The sequence below is a fragment of the Homalodisca vitripennis genome, chromosome 1 (genome assembly GCF_021130785.1).
Source record: "Homalodisca vitripennis isolate AUS2020 chromosome 1, UT_GWSS_2.1, whole genome shotgun sequence".
Taxonomy (NCBI): Eukaryota; Metazoa; Arthropoda; class Insecta; order Hemiptera; family Cicadellidae; genus Homalodisca; species Homalodisca vitripennis.
The window spans coordinates 66,845,494-66,864,669 of record NC_060207.1 but is presented as its reverse complement, the minus strand read 5'-3'; the positions used below and the strand labels follow the sequence as shown (position 1 = coordinate 66,864,669).

Below are 19,176 nucleotides of genomic sequence, written 5' to 3'. Positions count from 1 at the left end.
ACAAAAAGTGCTTTGCCATTTTGAGAAAAATTATGGTCAGTTCCACTGTTAAAATGTTATCAAATTAAGAATCAAATGAAGAAAAATACGAGGGTGGCCACTAACCGGCATGCAATTAGAATGGGAAAAGTGTGATGTTCGCTAACAGAAGATTGAAAAATGTTAAAGCTGGCCCTTAAAAAGTTAATGAGTAATTCAAATTAAAGTACTATAATTTGTTAATGTTTAAATAAATTTTACACAATATCTTTACAAATTTAATTAAATACATTGAATTAAGTAAAATTTAATTTTTATTAAAATCCACATGGCTTCTACTAAGAGTTCAAACAAGGGGTGTACAGTTTTCAGTTAATAATCATCAAATATCCAGAATTAGTGCAGATAGCTTCTACCTTTTTATATCATCTCATTGAGACGAGGCGTGTTCAGAAAGTAAGTACCATTTCATTCTACTGCTGTTATAGCTGTGCAATCGGTGTTCCGTGCATGTACACTAGTTGCCCTTGTTCAATGACTATCCACTCACGCCATTTTAGTTGTTCTATGTTGTGTTTTTAGTTTTCTATGTTCGTTTAAAATATTTAAGACAGTTAGTGATCCCGCTAATTGTCATATTCGCTCTGTAATATGATTTTTTAACACAAGGAATGTGAAACCGGCTGAAATTGATCTTAAACTTCAATATGTTTACAGGGAAGACGTGATGAGTAAAGGAATGGTGAGAAAGTGGGTTAGAATGTTTAATGGCGGTCGAACAAATGTGCATGATGAGAATCGAAGTGGATGGCCTTCTCTCGTCACCAATGATCTGGTAAAGGCAGTTGACAAATAAATCCAAGAGAACAGACGTTTCACTATGACAACGCTATGTGACGATTTTCAACAAATGTCACACGCTCTTTTGTACGAAATTGTTATGGACCGCTTAGGTTATCACAAGCTGTGTTCCTGATGGGTTCCAAAAATGCTCACTGACGTGCATGAAACCAAGAGACTCTGAAGTGCTCTGACACTTGCTCCTGCACATGAAACACGAGCTACGCAGCCAACGCTTTGAAACCGACGTAGTGAAATCTGCCGTGGAGTCATGGCTACATTCGTTGGCAGAAACTTTCTACTAAAAGAGTATAAACAAATTGACCACCTGTTACGACAAGTGTTTTTACATAGGTGTTTTTTAAATAGTTTAAGGTTTGGGCTTTTATGTAGAAATAAAATGTCTTGAAAACAAATTGTTTTACTTGTTTTTTTTTTTTTTTTTTTTACAGTACCTACTTACTTTCTGAACACGCTTCGTATATAAAGCTAACGATGATACTAACCCGATGTAAATGCTGTGTCTCTTGTAAGATTTCACTGACTTTGTCTTCAGACTCCTGAAATGCAAAACATGTAATGTAGTATGTAGATGTGTAACAATTTGATTCTAATGGAAAATTTTAAGCCCGCTTTAATCGCATGTTAACATTTAACATTTTTTGCAGATTTTATTACTCAAATAGATAATATAAGTTATAGCCTATCTCATACAGAAATCATCCCACTATGTTTATATATTTTTTTAAGTTATGAATTATTTGGTGGAATACTACACAACTACCAATATTACAAAAATCAAAACTCAATTAAAGATACTTACTCTTTATATACATAGTATATTTGTTCTTATTTACGTAAGGAACTATAAAAAGGTGCATGGATATAAATTAAGACCATAAAATTATAATTTTGATTTCAAATTTTAGAAAGTAAAAAAATTTTAATTTTTTTAATTTTGCTGATTTTTTCATTTAAATAAATACTAAAAGTTATATAATACTTTCCCCCTACACAATAAAACAAACATCATCCCATTATTTTAATTTTTTTTTAATATTGTGAGTTATTTGGTGGAACATTACACAAATACTAAAAAAGTGCTTGGTACTGAGAATATGACCTGTCATTAATGCTTGGCACCGATCACACTACCCCATCAATAAGCACTTGGCACTCAAAGGATCAACTAATCATTTGCTGAATTTATAATTTAGTTAGTATAACCTGTTAAGGAATAACAAATTGGTACCAAAAGAGTACTGAAGCTTATAAACATTTGATCCGAAAAGAGTAATGACTGTTTTTAATGAAATTTTTAAAATTAAATGTTTTGTAACAATCCAAATTATGTTATTACATTGAAAATGTTGTCATAAACAGTGCATTCTATTTTAGATTATTATATGCTTTTATTATATTTTCTTTATCATAAAATTGCAATTAAGATGCTCAATTGAACTTCTAGAACTTCCCATATCATAAGCATTTTGTTTTCGAACCAACAAATAATAAATAGTAATAATAATAAACAATATTTTCCAGTAAATACATTTTAACAACTTAAATTGCTTTTATCTTAATCTTGTTTTAATTATTTATTTATGATCAATCATTGTTACGACATTTTAACTGCATAAGTTTGCTCCTGCACTTGATTTGAATATTGTAAAGACACATGTACTAGAACAATTCCTCATTTTTTTATTTACTCACTTTATTATTTACCAAATCTAAATCTACTGATTAGATTTTTATCCATTTTTTACTTCCAATTCTTTTCATATTTTTTTTAAATAATGTTTTAGAGATAAGAGCAACCAGGGTATATCAATTTTTTACTATTTATCAAATATAAAATTTTTTTTACCAAATAAGATTTAAATGTATATAAATATTTTTTAAGGTGAATGCGTTTTTTATGTGTATTAGCTGTACAGATAACAAATATTTTAAGCATATATCTGTGCCAGCTGCGTAAAGAGTGTTAAGTCCAAAAACATAGTTTTGAGATATTCACGTTTGAAATTTTCAAGTAAATCTGAAACTACACTTTTAAATAGTTTGTGGACATTTTACTCCTACAGGACCTCCTATTTTCATTAAAATATTAGTTTGTGTATTACCTTAAAACGTACTATACTTCAAAATAACATAACAATATTTTCTTTTATTAGAAAAAAATGTAAAACTTTTTTGACTTGGACTTAACACGGTTTACACTAATTGCATGGACTTAACTTATTTTACACTAGAAGAAAGCTGCGATTTGAAACAGTAAACTTTTATTACACTGTCTTTAAATATTTCAATTGTTTGTAGGGTTAAAAAAACAAACTTTAAGTAGTATATTGTTTAATTAAGTCAAAGGCTAGATTAAATATTTATACAAACACAAAAGTTTTTACTCTGGCAAACGTATTGGTAAATTGACAAAATTTAATTTTTTGTGTTTAGGAATAGCTGTAAAAAAGTTAACAATTCTCTAATCTTACAGAGCAGTGAATTAATAATATTCAAACAATTAATTATTTTTTGTAAATGTCCATTAACCCTTTCCTTTGGCGGATTGTTTTTATATTTATTTCTTTTCGTTTTGATCACATGTTTTCTTCTTTTATGGATTTTGTGCTTTCCTCCTTTTTACAACTAATGGTACTGCCTCTTCAGTTTCTTCATTTGGAATGTCATCTGGATAGGTATCCTTTGCTTCCTGTGAAGTCTTCAGGTCTTTATAAAATTGGTGAAACACAGGTGAAATAAAAGGTAATAGGTCAAGGAGGTCTTTCTTGTTGTTTTTCAGGGATAGGGTTTTTGGCCCTTGTAACGTAGACTAGGGGTCATTGCAAAAGTGGTTTCATTACATCTCCTTTTAAAACTTATACATTGAAATGGTTGATTGGGGTCCAAGGAAGTTTTGTAGAAAATGATTCCAGGTTCACTTTTTTAGGTACTTCAACCACTGCACATTCCTCCAATTGAAAACGGTTTTCCTACAACATCTTGCTTACGCTGCTGGAGATCACTTTTGAAAAGCTTAGCAAAGTCAAAAAAGTCTTCTTCATTCATATCCTTTACAATAAAAGGATGCTTTTGATCCGGTACTTCGTATAAGCTAGCTGGCTCCAATCGTGGGGGTGGTGAATGTTTCCATGAAAGGTTTTTTTTACGTTTTTCAATTAGAGCTTGAGATGTGTCACACTCCATGTGCGTATGCCCAGGTATCAAAAATTTATGGTTGATTTCTTTTAGTCCTGGCGAATTCTGTAGGGTCACCATACACATAGCAGCTATGTGTGTGTTTTTTGTTCTGGCCCTCACATGTATCTGTGTACATTGTCAAACATGTCACATCAGGTTTTGTAGCTTCCGAAATGAACGAATAGATACATGAACCCACTTCATTAGCACCTCAACCAGCTATACCTCCATGCTAAAGGTAGCAGTAAAGTTAAGCCTTCAGTGCAGTCGTAGACTGTGTTAGGTTGAAAGTCCAAAGTTGGCGTTTATAGAAAGCCACAGAATTGTGAACTAGAGGAGTTGGCAGGCATTGCTGCAAATCAAATGTCACTGTTTTAGTGGTATGGTCAACTTTGGATTTTTCTTTATCTAACTTTTTAGATTCATATGCAAACTCTGCATCTTCAAGGTGACAATTCTTGTCTTTTAAATATGACCCTTTTTCATCTCCGAAGAAAATTTTATTTGCATTTGTAGTCTGTCACATTTTGAACAAGTGTCTATTTTTGGGGTTTTTTTATTTTCAAGTTCAAGTTATGGAACTCCTCACGAAATTTTGTGAAACTCACTGGATTAGTACTGGCTTCGAGTAAAGTGATTTTGTATTCTTCATGCAATGCTGTTATTGTCAAAAATGGAGCGACAAACTTTTTACCACAATCTCGTCTCGAATAGTGGCTTTCATAAGCTGGAATTTTAAGAAGAAAGTCACGTACCTTGTCTTTTGCCTTCTTGAGCTAAAGTGGTTTTTTGGAAATTTTCTTCTAGCATCTGGTTGGATTAAAAAAGACGCCCTTTTTTATTAACTACAATCTCCAGCATCCGTCGATTTTCACCAAGTACTTTTAAGAAACAAATTTTACAAACAACTTGTTTGTTACCTTCAACTTCAACATGGTACTTGACGGTAGCCATTCTAACTTTATCACTGTCATCTTTCCTTTCCCTTTTTCTTTTAGGTTCAGATACCTCTATCAAGGCTGCTATGTAATTACATCTTTTGTTGTAGTCATTCATTTTCCAGTAGTCTTCAACTACTGAAAACTAAAGTAGTCAAATCAGGCTTTTAAACAGTGTAAAGTGTGTTAATTTAATAAATAAAATAGTGAATAGTGCGTTAAAGCACAAATTGCTTGGACTTAACACACTAAACACAAATAGGACCTTAAGCAGTATAGTTTGAGTAAAATGTGACCATGGACTAAACACACTTTAACACAATCAATATTGTTCACTTTTTACTTATACCATTGGCGCACAAGTGAATAACCTTTTTATTATGTGAAATTGGACTTATCACCCTATACACAAACATAGATATCATTGTTCTGCATGCAGGTGTGAGCAATTAAACTCATTTTGACCAATTTTGGACTTAACACTCTTTACGCAGCTGGCACAGATATAAAGTATAATACAGCGTGTATCAAAATGAATGACCTGATTTTAAAACTCAATATCTATTGCTAAAAATGTACTACAAAAATAATATTTATTGCAAAATACTCACAAAATCTTAGAGTTTTAGGTATGTTATTACAAATGTTCTATATGTCCACCAGCAGCAGCACGAACAACATCCAGACGATAGCTAAATTCCTCATAAACCTTACACAACGTATCTGCGTTCACAGACCTTATTGCGACAGTTATTCTGTTCTTTAGTTCTTCGTTGTCATGAGTTAGAGGGGGAACAAACACTTTTTCCTTCACATATCCCCACAAGAAAAAGTCGCATGGGGTCAAGTCTGGTGATCTTGGAGGCCAAGAATGAAGGGCATTGTCTCGAGGTCCCGTGCGCCCTATCCAGCGGTGGGGCAGAGTGTTGTTGAGAAGCTGCCGAACATTGTTGTGCCAGTGAGGCGGAGCTCCATCCTGTTGGAAAATGAAGTCACCAGAGTCTGCCTGAAGTCTGCCTGGGCATACCCAGTTGTCTGCTTGCATGGCGAGTAGACGTTCGTGGACTGCGCTCATACGTTTGCCGAACTATTTCCACCATTTCGTCAGAAGTGCGAGGTCGGCCTGAACTTTTACCTTTGCACAAGCACCCTTTCTCTTCAAATTGGCGATATCATCGACGAATGTTTTTAGGTGAAGGCGGATCAATGCCGAATGACGACGAAAAGCACGCTGGACCGAAACAACTGATTCATCCTTGGCAAACTGCAACACACAAAACGCCTTTTGTTGAGCGGACGCCATTTTACTTCAGACTGACGAAACGAAGAAGACGCACTGACCGACATCTAGCAGCGATTTTATGAAACTTTAGGCCACGCCCATTCCAAATACACAGCTTTCTTTGCCCGCACGCCTAATGTTTTGTAATTATTACCGTACAATATCAGGTCATTCTTTTTGATACACCCGGTATATTCACACTCGTTCAACCTACCTGCACATTTGGATCACACACTTTAACTCTTTTAGCTGGGCTAGGAATTTCCTTTGTGGACTCATTCTCCTGCAAATGAGTAAGGAACTATCAGTAAGGTTCAAAAACAATGAATTTTACTACCTTAAAGTGTTGCAGTTCTCACTATGTCAAAATATTGTTATCACAATTAAAAATTTCTGTGGAGCATCTGCATCTTTGTAAGTAATTTTATTCCATCTAAATGTTTATAGCATGAATATTAAGGTTCAAAACCCAATGACTCAAATTCAATTTACAAAACTTTCTTAATCTTGTCCATACATGTTACATATTTACAATACAAAATTAATAAGTTTTAGGATTAAATACTCACTATAAATATATTTTTTCAACAGGATTGACTTTACAAGTAAAGAGATTTTTAGAATAACCTGGCATTCTTGCTCAGTAACATTTATTTCATTACTTCATTTTAAGCTCTGATGATCAAGGCCAAAACCAGATTCAAACTCTGGTCACTGGTATTTTAAGCCACTCAGCTACCAGGGATATCAAAAGGTAACAAATAAAATTAAACATATTAAATCTGTTAAATTTATATATTTAATCAGTAAGAGTATTGAGAAAAATTCAAAAGTGAGAATTTAAAAAAATCTTAGATCCCAAATTGTTTGACTGCAGAATTTCTAAAATTTTAAACGTTGGAAGAATTGTCCTATGAGGTCGCAGATTGTAACATTTGCTACATAGGTCATTTAAAATTTATTTACTAAATAATGATGGGAGAAATTATGTGTGAAAATATTTTAGAATTTAATTAGTGATGTCAAAATGTAGGTCAATTAAATTATGTCATTTCTCAAGAAAGGGTCAGTGGATGTAGGCTGAAACAGTAAGACAGCAAGTTTTTTGTAGTCTATTTTTAACGGGTTTACTATGAGAGTTGACTTTTGTTCTCTCTGACCTTGTAATTAATTTAATAGTTGGAGGCCAATCAAAGGCGTTGTCACTTATAGTTAGCTGGTTAGTGGAAGGGGTCGTTATAAAAACCTTCAACAACTACTTCTCGGTGTCTTTTGAATATTTTGAGGTTAATTGTTAGTAGTTTGCGTTTTTCTTTTTATGTCATTTACGAAACATAACTAGCCGTGCTCAGTTTTAACTGAAAATTCTGGAAATGACTTTTCTTATTCAGGTTTTCCGTATCAATTGTTACTCATAAGAATCTAGTACTCTTACTTGCTACAGCTCCCTCTGTCCCATGGATATGAATTATGTATTCATTGCTTTAACAGAGAAATATATCAATTGAGTTTTTGTTGTATTTAGTTTCAAACTACCAGTTCTATGATTTTATAAAGACATAATTTGCTAAACAATGAAAGAAAGAGTTATAATAAAATAAAATGAAAAATCTAGTTTCTTAAATATTTTATTTAAACTAAAAGATTGTCTTTTGAGGCACCTTAAAATAAAGAATAATTTAATTTTAAAATTATTTGTGCAAAATAATTAGGGTTTAAGAGATCTTTAAAATAAAATACCGCACAACCTATGAGACATTTGAAAATAATTCTAGACTGACCTTGTCCTAAAAAGTGCCATTTTGAGAATATAACAATATTGGATATAGTTTGAATAAAGTTTTAATTTTAATTTGTTGAATAACTACAGAAAGAGAATGGTCAATGTGATCTGATACACTCAGTAGTGTAGTTTAGATTCTTTACAATGAGTATTACGATTTTAAAATCTGAATATTCACAATTGCATTATAGCAGTTAGTAGTAAGTTACTGAAAATAATAAGCTGGAATTAGATTAGAATAACAGTAGGGTTTAAGTTAATATGATACTTATTGGTGTACAATTAGAAATTAATAATAATAGAATATTAAATTACTCAGAAAATAATTACAAAAAAATTGAAAGAATAAATAAACATATTAAATATTACACTAGCTAGGCCCAAAATTCCTGGAATTATTTGTAATTTGTAGAAACAAATTATTTATTGGATTTTTGGCAAGGACTGCAATAGTATACTATTTGTTTCATATAGATAATTTAAATGTGAATGTTAAGTAATTTAATTTTTGTTGTTTGATTTTATTGTTCAATTACTTACTTTAAGACACTTCCTCTTTCTATTTAGAAGCAAAGAGTGTCGTGAGCCAGAGCGTTTTGTTCTCAGTGTTTTTTCATTGTCTTGATACTGTAAATACAAAAAATTAAATTACATTAATATTATTGGACATTTGTACAAAATATATAATATTATAATTTTACTGAAATGGATTACATAAAACAAACACCTGTTATAACTATTAAAAAGTTACTAGGTAATTTATGTTTTATGTAAAGTAAGTTATTTTATTTATTCTTAAAAGTATATCAATTTAAATTTCTTTAAAATATGTTGGCATGTTCTCACACACATGAACATGTGATATTGTTCTTCGTAAGTCACTGGCTTTCCCTCATTTCTTGCCCTGCGTGACCATCTCCTGGAGGAACACATCTCACCTTACTATGTACAACTTACAATGTTATAATTGGATGTTGTGACAACTTCTGAATTTTACTTTACTATTTTACATTTTTTTGACTGAATTCCCAAGATATTTTCTGGATGATTTTAAATTATCAATGTTGAAAAAGTTGCAAGGAACACCCACACTGGTTTGTAATCATAGAACAAACATATAGTAAATTATCTGTTGTAGCTGCATGCTGTTGTAGAATTTCCTTTTAACTTCAAGTCACGTCAAATCAAAACATCTTTATTCATATTGCACATATGATACAATGAATAGTGTCACAATACATGAATATTATAACATTTTTTAAAACTACGAGGGTAATTCGGAAAGTAAGGTCCGATTCGCGTTAACCAGACAAACAGTAAGCTAGCAGCGAAATGTGCATGCACCCTGACTCCCGGCATGCATTGCGCGCAGAACGACGCCATTTGCAGTGAAATCGTTGTAGTCTGCTGTTGTCTGTGCCTTTTCAAAATGTTTAAAACTATTGAACGTCCCACCGACTGTGAAATACGGTCTGTGATACGGTTTTTGACAGCAAGGAACGTTTCAGCAGCAAATATTCATCGACAGATAAGTGAAGTGTACGGTCCAAATGCAATGAGTGACAGCAAAGTGCGGAAGTGGGTGAGAGCTTTTAACCCGTTGGCCTACAACTACGAGTTATCTCGTAGTATGAAAAAAGGACCCATATGCACAACTACGAGTTATCTCGTGTAATACGTTAATAAAATCCAATATATATTATTAATACAAACAAAAACATAAAAATTAATGTTTGTCTGTTAATCTACATTACTTTATCTATTAAAAAAAAGGTTTTGTATACGAAATAAATTACGTCATTGATGAGAACAATAAAGTATAAACAATGCAACAGCTTAGGTCAGCTGAGAGCAGCGGACAGCTGTGTTGGCGTCTACGTCACAATTCAGTAGCTCTAGTTGCCGGTTCGCGCTAACAAGGTTATGTTATTGTTTACGTTCATTTTATTTTGAGTTTCAAAATAAGTCAAAAACATATAAGAAGTGATTTTGAGATTAATAATTTTGTTTGGAAGTGAATTAGAAGATAGTGAATTTGAGGAAAGTGAAGAATCTATTGTTATTGAAAGGCGTAAACGTGACATCGATTGTGAACCAGTTTCTAGTGGTGACCTTAACATTTGTGCCCTATTTTTGCATAAAAGTATGTTTAATTTATAAAATAAATTAGTTTTTAAAGGGCACTAGCTGTTTCCCGCGGCTTCGCACGCGTCTCTTAAGCTTTGCCCGTATATTTCTTTGCCTTCAAATAGTGTTTGGATATTTTAATATACGTAACTACTGTGTTGTAATTGCAGTTTATAATGTGCAGGCGCTTTGATAACTTTTATATCTTGCAGTACAGCCTGGTGGTTAGTTACATCAATGGGCATTGCGTATAAACCTTCTACATAGAAAAATACAAATTTTCATAGTGATTGGTCCAATAGTTTCTGAGTCTATAAAGGACAAACACACAAACATTCATTTTTATATATTATGATTGCAGAAACAGTTTAAACAAAATTTGTCGTTTCTCTTAAGCTTACTCTATGCTTTAAAACTATAAGTGTAAAGAAATTTATATATATAAATATATTTTTTTGTCGCATTATATATGTTTACAAAGAACAGCTGATTAAAAATTTGAAAAGACTCTTTCACTTAATAACATATGTTTGCTGCAATGCATTTCTTACGGGTATTTCTGTAACCAGTGGGGCGGAATCCTGAATCGGGAAAGGGATAAAAAGTATCCTATAACCTTCTACAGATCAAGACGAACAAATTAAAAAAAAAATTAGGCGAATCCGTCCAGCCGTTTGTGAGTGATGCTGTTACACACGAACAGTTTCATTTTTATATATATAGATAAATAATTTTCAATGTAGAAAAAAAACATTTGCTTTAAAAATTTATGTTTCAAAATATATAATTGTAAAATTGTTTATTAAAAATAAAAAAAGATTTTTCTTAAATAATTTGTAAATGTGTCTATATAAAAGTCAGTGTAAATCTGAACAATTTAGTAAAAGTTTTATGTAAATATGTTAATATTTACTATTTGTACGGTTATTTATCTAAAACACTACAATTTGTGTAGTATTTGCTGGCCTAACAGGGCCCAGCACCGACAGATATGGGAGGTATGGCAATGGGTTAAAGACGGACAGAAAAATGTCCATGACGAACCACAATCTGGTCGGCCGTCAGTGATCACCGAAAATTTGGTGAAAGCCGTCGATGAAAAGATTCATGAAGATCAGCGATTCACTGTTTCTTCATTAGCAATAGAATTTCCAAACTTGAGTAGAACCACATTGTTTAAAATTGTTTCTGAAATTCGCAAATTGTACTCACGTTGGGTTCCCAGGCTGCTTACTGAGGAACACAAAAAAAGAAGAATGGGTATTGCTCTTGAATTTTTGATCCAATATCATCAGGAAGGTGATAACCTTTTAGACCACATTGCGATGGGTGACGAGACATGGGTTTCCCACATAACCCTAGAAACGAAACGCCAGTCGTTGGAGTGGCGTCACTCGACGTCACCGGTTAAAGTGAAAGCAAAACAAACATTGTCCACACGCAAGGTTATGGCGACAGTGTTTTGGGATAGACGTGGGATATTGCTAGTCAAGTTCATGGAGCGAGGAACAACAATAAATGCGGCCACTTATTGCAACACTCTGACTAACCTTAGACGAGCAATACAGAACAAGCGACGTGGCCTATTGACAGCTGGAGTTTCGTTGCTGCATGACAATGCCAGACCCCACTCTGCCAACCAAACCCAAAATCTCATTAAATCGTTTGGTTGGAAATAGCTAGAACACCCGCCATACAGCCCAGACTTGGCACCAAGCGACTTCCACTTGTTTCGCTACCTAAAAGAGTTCCTAGGCGGGAAGCGCTTCGACACTGATGACGAGGTGAAACAAGCAGTACAAGTTTGGTTATCGTCGCAGGCGGGCGACTTCTATGACACCGGCATTCAAAAACTTGTAGATCGTTATTACAAGTGTTTAAACAAAAGTGGAAATTATGTAGAAAAATAGTGATTGATGTCAGGAATCCAATAAAACAAGTTTGTTGAAAAAATCTGTTGTGGTTTTTTTTAAATAAAAAAACGGATCTTACTTTCCGAATTACCCTTGTATTAACAATTTATTACAATTAACCTCCATAAAATGTGTGGAGAACATGGATCAATTTGTTTCAATTGTTAAAACTTACATCTTGCAGCATATGGCCACAGTCATGGGGTCCGAGAGTGCCATAAATAGAGTGACATAGTTTGAGGTGATTTTTTTTTTGTTGGTTAGTGTAATGGCTATTCTCTCCTTTTATTATTTTGTTAATTTTTGTTTTTTATAACTGTTATCACATTATGTTATTTCCTATTTTTATTGGAAGTAGTCATTTGTAATTTATTACAAAGAAGAGTATTATTTTATAATTTGTATATGTACGAAGAAACTGTTATTTGTATAATTTTAATACTTATGTATTTATTATTTCTACATATTAATATATCAAAACAGCAATAGGACTTTTATTTTAATAAAATTTAATTCCTTAATTTTGGTTTTAATATTTGTAATTTAAGTGTTGTATATTTATGTTTTATGTATTGTTTTCTTGCTTACAAATAACTATGTACTTATTTTTATGGATGCAGAATAAATGTAAGAAAGGATCTTATGGTATTAACTTTACATGTAAAAATAAATAGCTTATTTAATTCATTCATCATTTACAAAGAAACAAGACATTATTAGAAACATAATTTGGAATAAACTTGTGCACAACTTGAAAATCTTGTATGCATAACCATTAGTGAGACATTGATGGACTTTCATGATTCTGTTTATAGCAAGTATAGTCATTAACCCATTTCCAATTTGTTTTTCAACCTCTTCATTATTAATCTCAATCAGTATGTTTCTACTATTCATTAGGATCTTGTAGAATCAGACGAACATTTAATATCAATATTGTGAGAAAAACTGTAATTTTCCATCTGTTAGAATGCAATGCTTATGCCATCTATTAGGCTTTTGGCTATGCCCACCAACAGTGAAATTCCATGTAATCCATTTGACATTTTGTCATGATTTGTAGCACTAGAACATTCATATTTATTCTATTTAAAACATGTCATAATGTTAATTACTGCCAAAAAACTGAGTGACTAAGATTCCATCAATTCATCTGCATCAATCATATCTGATCCCAAAACCAAATAGAACGAGACTGAATTGAAGATTCTGAGTGTTTTTCCAACATTTCATACCAAGTGGTGGTCGCCAATACAGATTAAATGAGTTTAATACCTTACACTTATCTCAAATGATAAAAAATAATAAAGGAAATTCTCAATTTTTTATTAATTTTACTTTCTACTGTATATATAAAGATATGTCCTGACTGACTGACTCATCAACGCCTAGCAAAAATCACGAAAGGTAGAAATATGAAATTTAGTGCATACATTTATCTTGTGCCCTAGAGGCACACTATGGCCTGTCCCATTGGTCTCTAATGTTGCAAAAACTCCCATAAGAAATGTATTGCAGCATACACATGTTATTAATCGAAAAAGCCTGTTTAAATGTAATCATCTATTCTTTATGAACATTATAATGTAACAACAAAATCATATGATTAGTTAATTTAAGTACCATTTAAAATTATTTTACATTTAAGTTCGAAAGTATAGAGTATGCTTATTAGTAACAACACTTATTTCAACCTTTTCTGTAACCACTGCTGAGCACAGAGGATATCCAGATAATAAAATTGAAAGATTTAGTAAAAATAAACTTTTGACTGTAAATGTTAGCAAATATTCAATACGCAGTACTTGATTAGAAGTGTAATGCTGATATCTAAGGCAAAGTTACTACCTTTCTTATGCTACAGGTTTAAAGGCTGTTATCAAATCCATCCCAATTGTTTTTTTTACAAAGCAGGATTTTTAGAATGTCTTATATTATATTTCTTGATTGGGGCAACAAAGCGAACTCAACTATGGTACCAGAAATATCTTAAACCAGAAGAAAATTATAATGACCAAAAGTAGATGCTTTATGACTGAAGTGGACTTCTGAGACATGTGTATATAAATATATATTTTTTCTTCATTGGGAAAACAAGACAACTGAACTATGACACCAGATATACCTCAAATCAGAAGAAAATGACAATGGCTGAAAGTAGATGCTTTATGCCCGAAGTAGGCCTCACAAATCTGTGTATGTGTGTGTGTGTGTGTGTGTGTGTGTGTGTGTGTGTGTGTGTGTGTATATATATATATATATTTCTAATTTTTTTTCTTGATCGGGAAGAAATTCAAACTCAACCATGACATTATAAATATAATTTATTTGAACCAGACGTCCTCATACATGCGCAAAGCCTAATTAAAAACAATATGCAATTTTGCTTAACAGTCTTAACTATGGATACTGTAATAATATATACCTAAAATATGCCTATTTCCGTTTTAAAACTACATAAAGCCCCTCCATTTATTACATAATAAGTGTGTAACAGAAAATTTAAGGTCTTCGACATTAGGATTGCCCCAAACTGGGTAAATGACCCTCTGAAACTACAAAACGGATTCACATGGAGTTTTGTAAATATGTTTTTCTTATCTATTAGGCTCACTAAGATATAGTTTTGAAAATATCACAGCCTAATGTCGAAAACCCACAATACTTTTATGAAAATTTTTATTACTCTCAGAATGTTAAACAACAAGTTATTTTGCGTGCTCTCATAATCAATCATAAGAACTCGTAGAAAACCTCTACATCATTCACGTAACTCAACGCTCTTTGTAATTATTGGATACCAAAGCTTAGATATGGGCTGAAAATTGAAAACATTTGCTTACATCAATGAATGTAATGGTGCTCCATAATATCCAAATTTGAACATTTGGGCCAGATGCAGTGGGAAGAAACAGGGTATGAAAACAGAGACTTATTCTCATAAATATCTCAGGTTTTAACAATGTTTTGGAATGGGTTGAAACTAAGTAAAGGTTCCTGTCTGCAGTTGGAATCACAATTGGTGAAGCTAAGTGTGGCCTCTAGACGTGTATAAAAAATATATTTTCTTTTTAAACCTTAGGAACTTCAATTCTCTCTAATGTTACAATGACCTTAAATAGGTGGACACGCAGACTGATATTTACCTGTGAAATTGCACCCTCGATGTCTTCAACCCAACAGATTACTTCTTCCTTCACATCAGAGTAGATGGTAAAGCTCTTGTTGCAGCAAGAAAGAGTGAACATCCCTTGACTCAAGACAGTCTGGACACTACACTTGCCGATGGGTAGAATACAGCAACACCTAAGCAATTGTTAAGAGTTTCCAACTGTGACGTGAGTGAAGAAACTAAATGTGCAAGAGAATGGTAAATATATGTAGAAAGCAGGGGTTTTCCTTTTCATGGCCAACAGAACTGAACATCTTTGTATGGAGTTTTTGTTCTCTTCCTACTGTGTATTTGTAATTCAATACCATTCAAATATATTTAATTACCATTTAATTTTCAATCTTTGTCTAAACAATACACATAATAATACATCACAATAACTATAAATAATGTAACAGTATACAACTAACCCTAAAGTAAAATAATAAATACTTTTTTGACAGATGAGTGAACATAAACTGAGCTTATATATGTTTAGAGATTGTAAACTTCAATTGCCATTTTGGTAATACCTCAAATAACTCAAAACTGGTGTTAGGTTTAAAATTAATTCAGAGTCTGGACTGTTTAAAATCTTTGTTGCAAGATGTTTTTATTCACATTACATTGATATACAATTTTCCTATGAGTTTTTTTTAATGACCTCAACCAACATCACTATTTTCTTCAGTTAGCTGCTGCTATTCTTTATTAACTCTTTCAGGAGTAATGACATACCGGTACGTCACCACCAGCACTTCTCACAGAAGTAATATCAATAGACATAACAAAAATACACTCAGGAGTAGAATTTTTTCAAAACTTAAATTAAAACAAGTTTATTGAGTTACAACATCAATATTTGTAATATACATTTTTTTATGTTTGTCTTAAAAAAGCACACAATGTAAAAAATCAAAATGTTCAAAAGTGTTTCTTGTGAAATACTGAGAAACACGGATATACACAGAGGGAAACATTGCAGTCTGGACACTCATACTATCTTTTAGTTATTCTCTTGAATATTTGTGTATGAACGCACATCGTTTCTAGACTTTCCGGTTTTGTTCCTCACGATTTGGGAATGGACATGGAAAGTGGCGGTCTTGTCAGACGCAGAGGATGCTTGTCGGATGATTGTTGCTACCCACAGTTGGTACCCACAATGGATTATGGTTGGTTTCAAAAATCTGTCTCATGAGTTTCATCTTAAATTACAAAAAATGAACCTTTGTTGATGCATTCATCAACCACACATGAAGAACGCATTCAGTATGGTGATGTCTAGTAAACTGAAAAATACTTTTCTGTACCACTTAGTCTTTTTTGTGTGGAATCATTGAATAATATCATCATATCAGTGTGATCTAATGCAGCGGTTCCCAAATTCTAACGAGTTGAGGACCCCCTGAAAATAACTCAAACCATTGGGGACCCCTAAAAGTAATTTTGAATGTATGGTAAGTGGGTATTTATTAATAACTTAAACAAACGGATATGTATATATATATATTTATATATATATATATATATATATATATATCATAATGTACTTGTAATATATTTATATTATTTATACTTACTGGATATATACCAACGATGGATACAGCATAAACTGAAAAGTAATTATTGCACTCTTGTGTTTACATTATTATCCAATATTTTTTTAAAAGTATTAAACCAAATGCCAAAAACGTTCGTTTGCCTAGCTAGGAAACAAATAAGTGGGCACACATTAAATTTAAAAAAGATGAAATTTTATTTTACATTACATAATTTTATTTTACATAATTTTAAATTGTTATCAATTTAATTTTATAATATTATGAATTGTTTTAAAAGATTTTTTTCACTTTTTTATATGATTTTGATTAGTTCTAGTGTGAAAGATGAAATCTATCTTTTTTGTCCAGAATTTCTTTCATATCAGGTCGCAAGTTTGAGACCTTTTAAACGAAAATCGTCATGCACATTGAGACGATTCCGATATTTTGTTTTTCATATAGCATAATGTGGAGAAACGCCTGTTCACATTTGTATGTTGTGCAAAATTGTATTAAATGTTTTAAGGCTTTAAAGCTAACTCCTTGTGGTCTCGCTGGCACTATCAACCAAAACTCCATGAGTGTTTCGTCCTTGTAGGTACTTTTAAGGGTGCCATTGCTTGATAAATCAATGAGTTGGTCTTGTTCTTTTTCAATTAAATTTAGTTCTTCAATGTCCATAGTAGTAAAGGGATCTCTTATCCAACTGTTCTTAGAATCTGGTTCTGGAAAAATACTCTTTCAATGATGTTGCTAAAGTCTTAAGGTGGGCCGATATTTCTTCTCTGACATTTTCTGATAACTGCTCCTGGTTAGATTCTAAAAACATTTGTAGTAATCGGAAGTTTGTAAATGATTTTTTTTCAACTCTTCTGGACCAAAGTTCAAATTTTTTGTTTCATTGCTGCAATCTTGTCCTCCACTCTGAATATATCCACATAAAATCCTTGCAAACTTAAATTTAATTCATTTAAGTGTCCAAAAATATCTGATAGGTAAGCAACCTTACATAGCCAATTAAAATCGTTCAGTTGATTGGAAAATTGTGTTTCCAGGAGAAAAACACACGAACCTCATCTCTGAGTTCAAAAAACCGCTCAAGTACCTTTCCCCGAGAGAGCCACCTAATCTCTCGTGTGTAACAAGAGCTGAATATGCTCACTCTGCATGTCTCTGCATAACGCTTCAAACAGCCTGGGATTGTAGGGGACGTGATTTAATGAAATTAATTATCTTAAACAACTTCATCACAGGTAGTCTTAAGTGTTACTGGCATATTTTTCGCTGCCAGTGCTTCCCTGTGGATGCAACAATGAGTCCATTGGACATGTGGTGCGACTTTTTGTAATATGCCCAATAATCCTGTTTTGTAGCCAGACATAGCTCCAGCACCATCACTTGTAATAGAAACACATTTATCCCACTTAATATTGTGTTGGGAAAAAAACTTATCAATAGCATTAAAAATATCTTCACCTTTTGTATGCATAAGTTCACAAGAGAACAAAAAATCTTCATAACATTGATGTTCGAAAATAAATCTGACAAAAACTAGCATAGTAGCTTTCTTGGATATATCCGTGCTTTCATCTATTTGCAAGGCAAACATGTCGCTATTAGATATTTTCATAAATAAATTGTATTGGATATTTTCAGACATATCTGTTATTCGCCTTTGAACTGTATTGTTCGATAATGGAATTGAGCTGATCATTTTAGCTGCTTGATCTCCAAGCACAATTCTGCACATTTTTACAGCAGCAGGGATAATAAGTTCTTCTGCTATTGTGTGTGCCTTGCCAGAAGTTGCAATAAGCTCAGCAACCTGGTAAGAAGCTAATGTTGCATTTTCATTGACATTTAGACCTACAATACCTTTTTTTAATTATATTTTTAGATTTTTTTAACTCGTTTAGCTTTAGGTTGAAAAAAACTCTACTGACTTAGTTTTAGATTCAGGATGTTTTGTTTCAAGGTGACGTCGCAATTTAGCAGGTTTCATGCCTTCATTTGACAAAACTTCTAAACAAATAACGCACTGTGGCTTTGGATTATCTTCAGTACCAATATATGTAAAACCTAATTCCAAATATTCATTATTGTATTTTCTTATTTTTTTCCTGGTACCTAATTTTTTACTCACGCTTCTTAAGCTAGTACAGGGCTGTTCACAGCTGGGCACTTCATCGACCATAGCAGTACTACATGAAGGATGCTCTTCCTTTTCCACGTCAGATATTGGCCTTTTTAACTTGGCACTAATTAACCAACGATCCATTGTTACTTTTGGCTACTAAACACTAAACTAAACTATTATTAAAATAACTGTTGTTACATAAATGCAATTATCAACAGACAACAACACTGAGTACCACTGAACGTACAACACAGTACAACTGAATCTATTCTGAGAGATCA

At 32.5% G+C, this 19,176-nt stretch overlaps 1 protein-coding gene across 2 annotated transcripts in view; it reads right to left on the bottom strand.

The window, feature by feature from the left end:
• The window catches only part of LOC124363811 (FYVE, RhoGEF and PH domain-containing protein 6-like), a 40,277-nt gene that overhangs the window by 6,058 nt on the left and 15,043 nt on the right, over positions 1-19,176 (bottom strand). The window contains exons 8-11 of one of the 2 annotated variants that reach the window (XM_046819078.1): positions 15,210-15,369; positions 8,564-8,650; positions 6,455-6,523; positions 1,326-1,379 (exon numbers count right to left, since the gene is read on the bottom strand). In XM_046819078.1, the coding sequence (XP_046675034.1) occupies positions 1,326-1,379; positions 6,455-6,523; positions 8,564-8,650; positions 15,210-15,369 (370 nt within the window). The remainder of the gene's footprint in view (positions 1-1,325; positions 1,380-6,454; positions 6,524-8,563; positions 8,651-15,209; positions 15,370-19,176) is intronic. The other variant, XM_046819084.1, reaches the window with a different exon arrangement.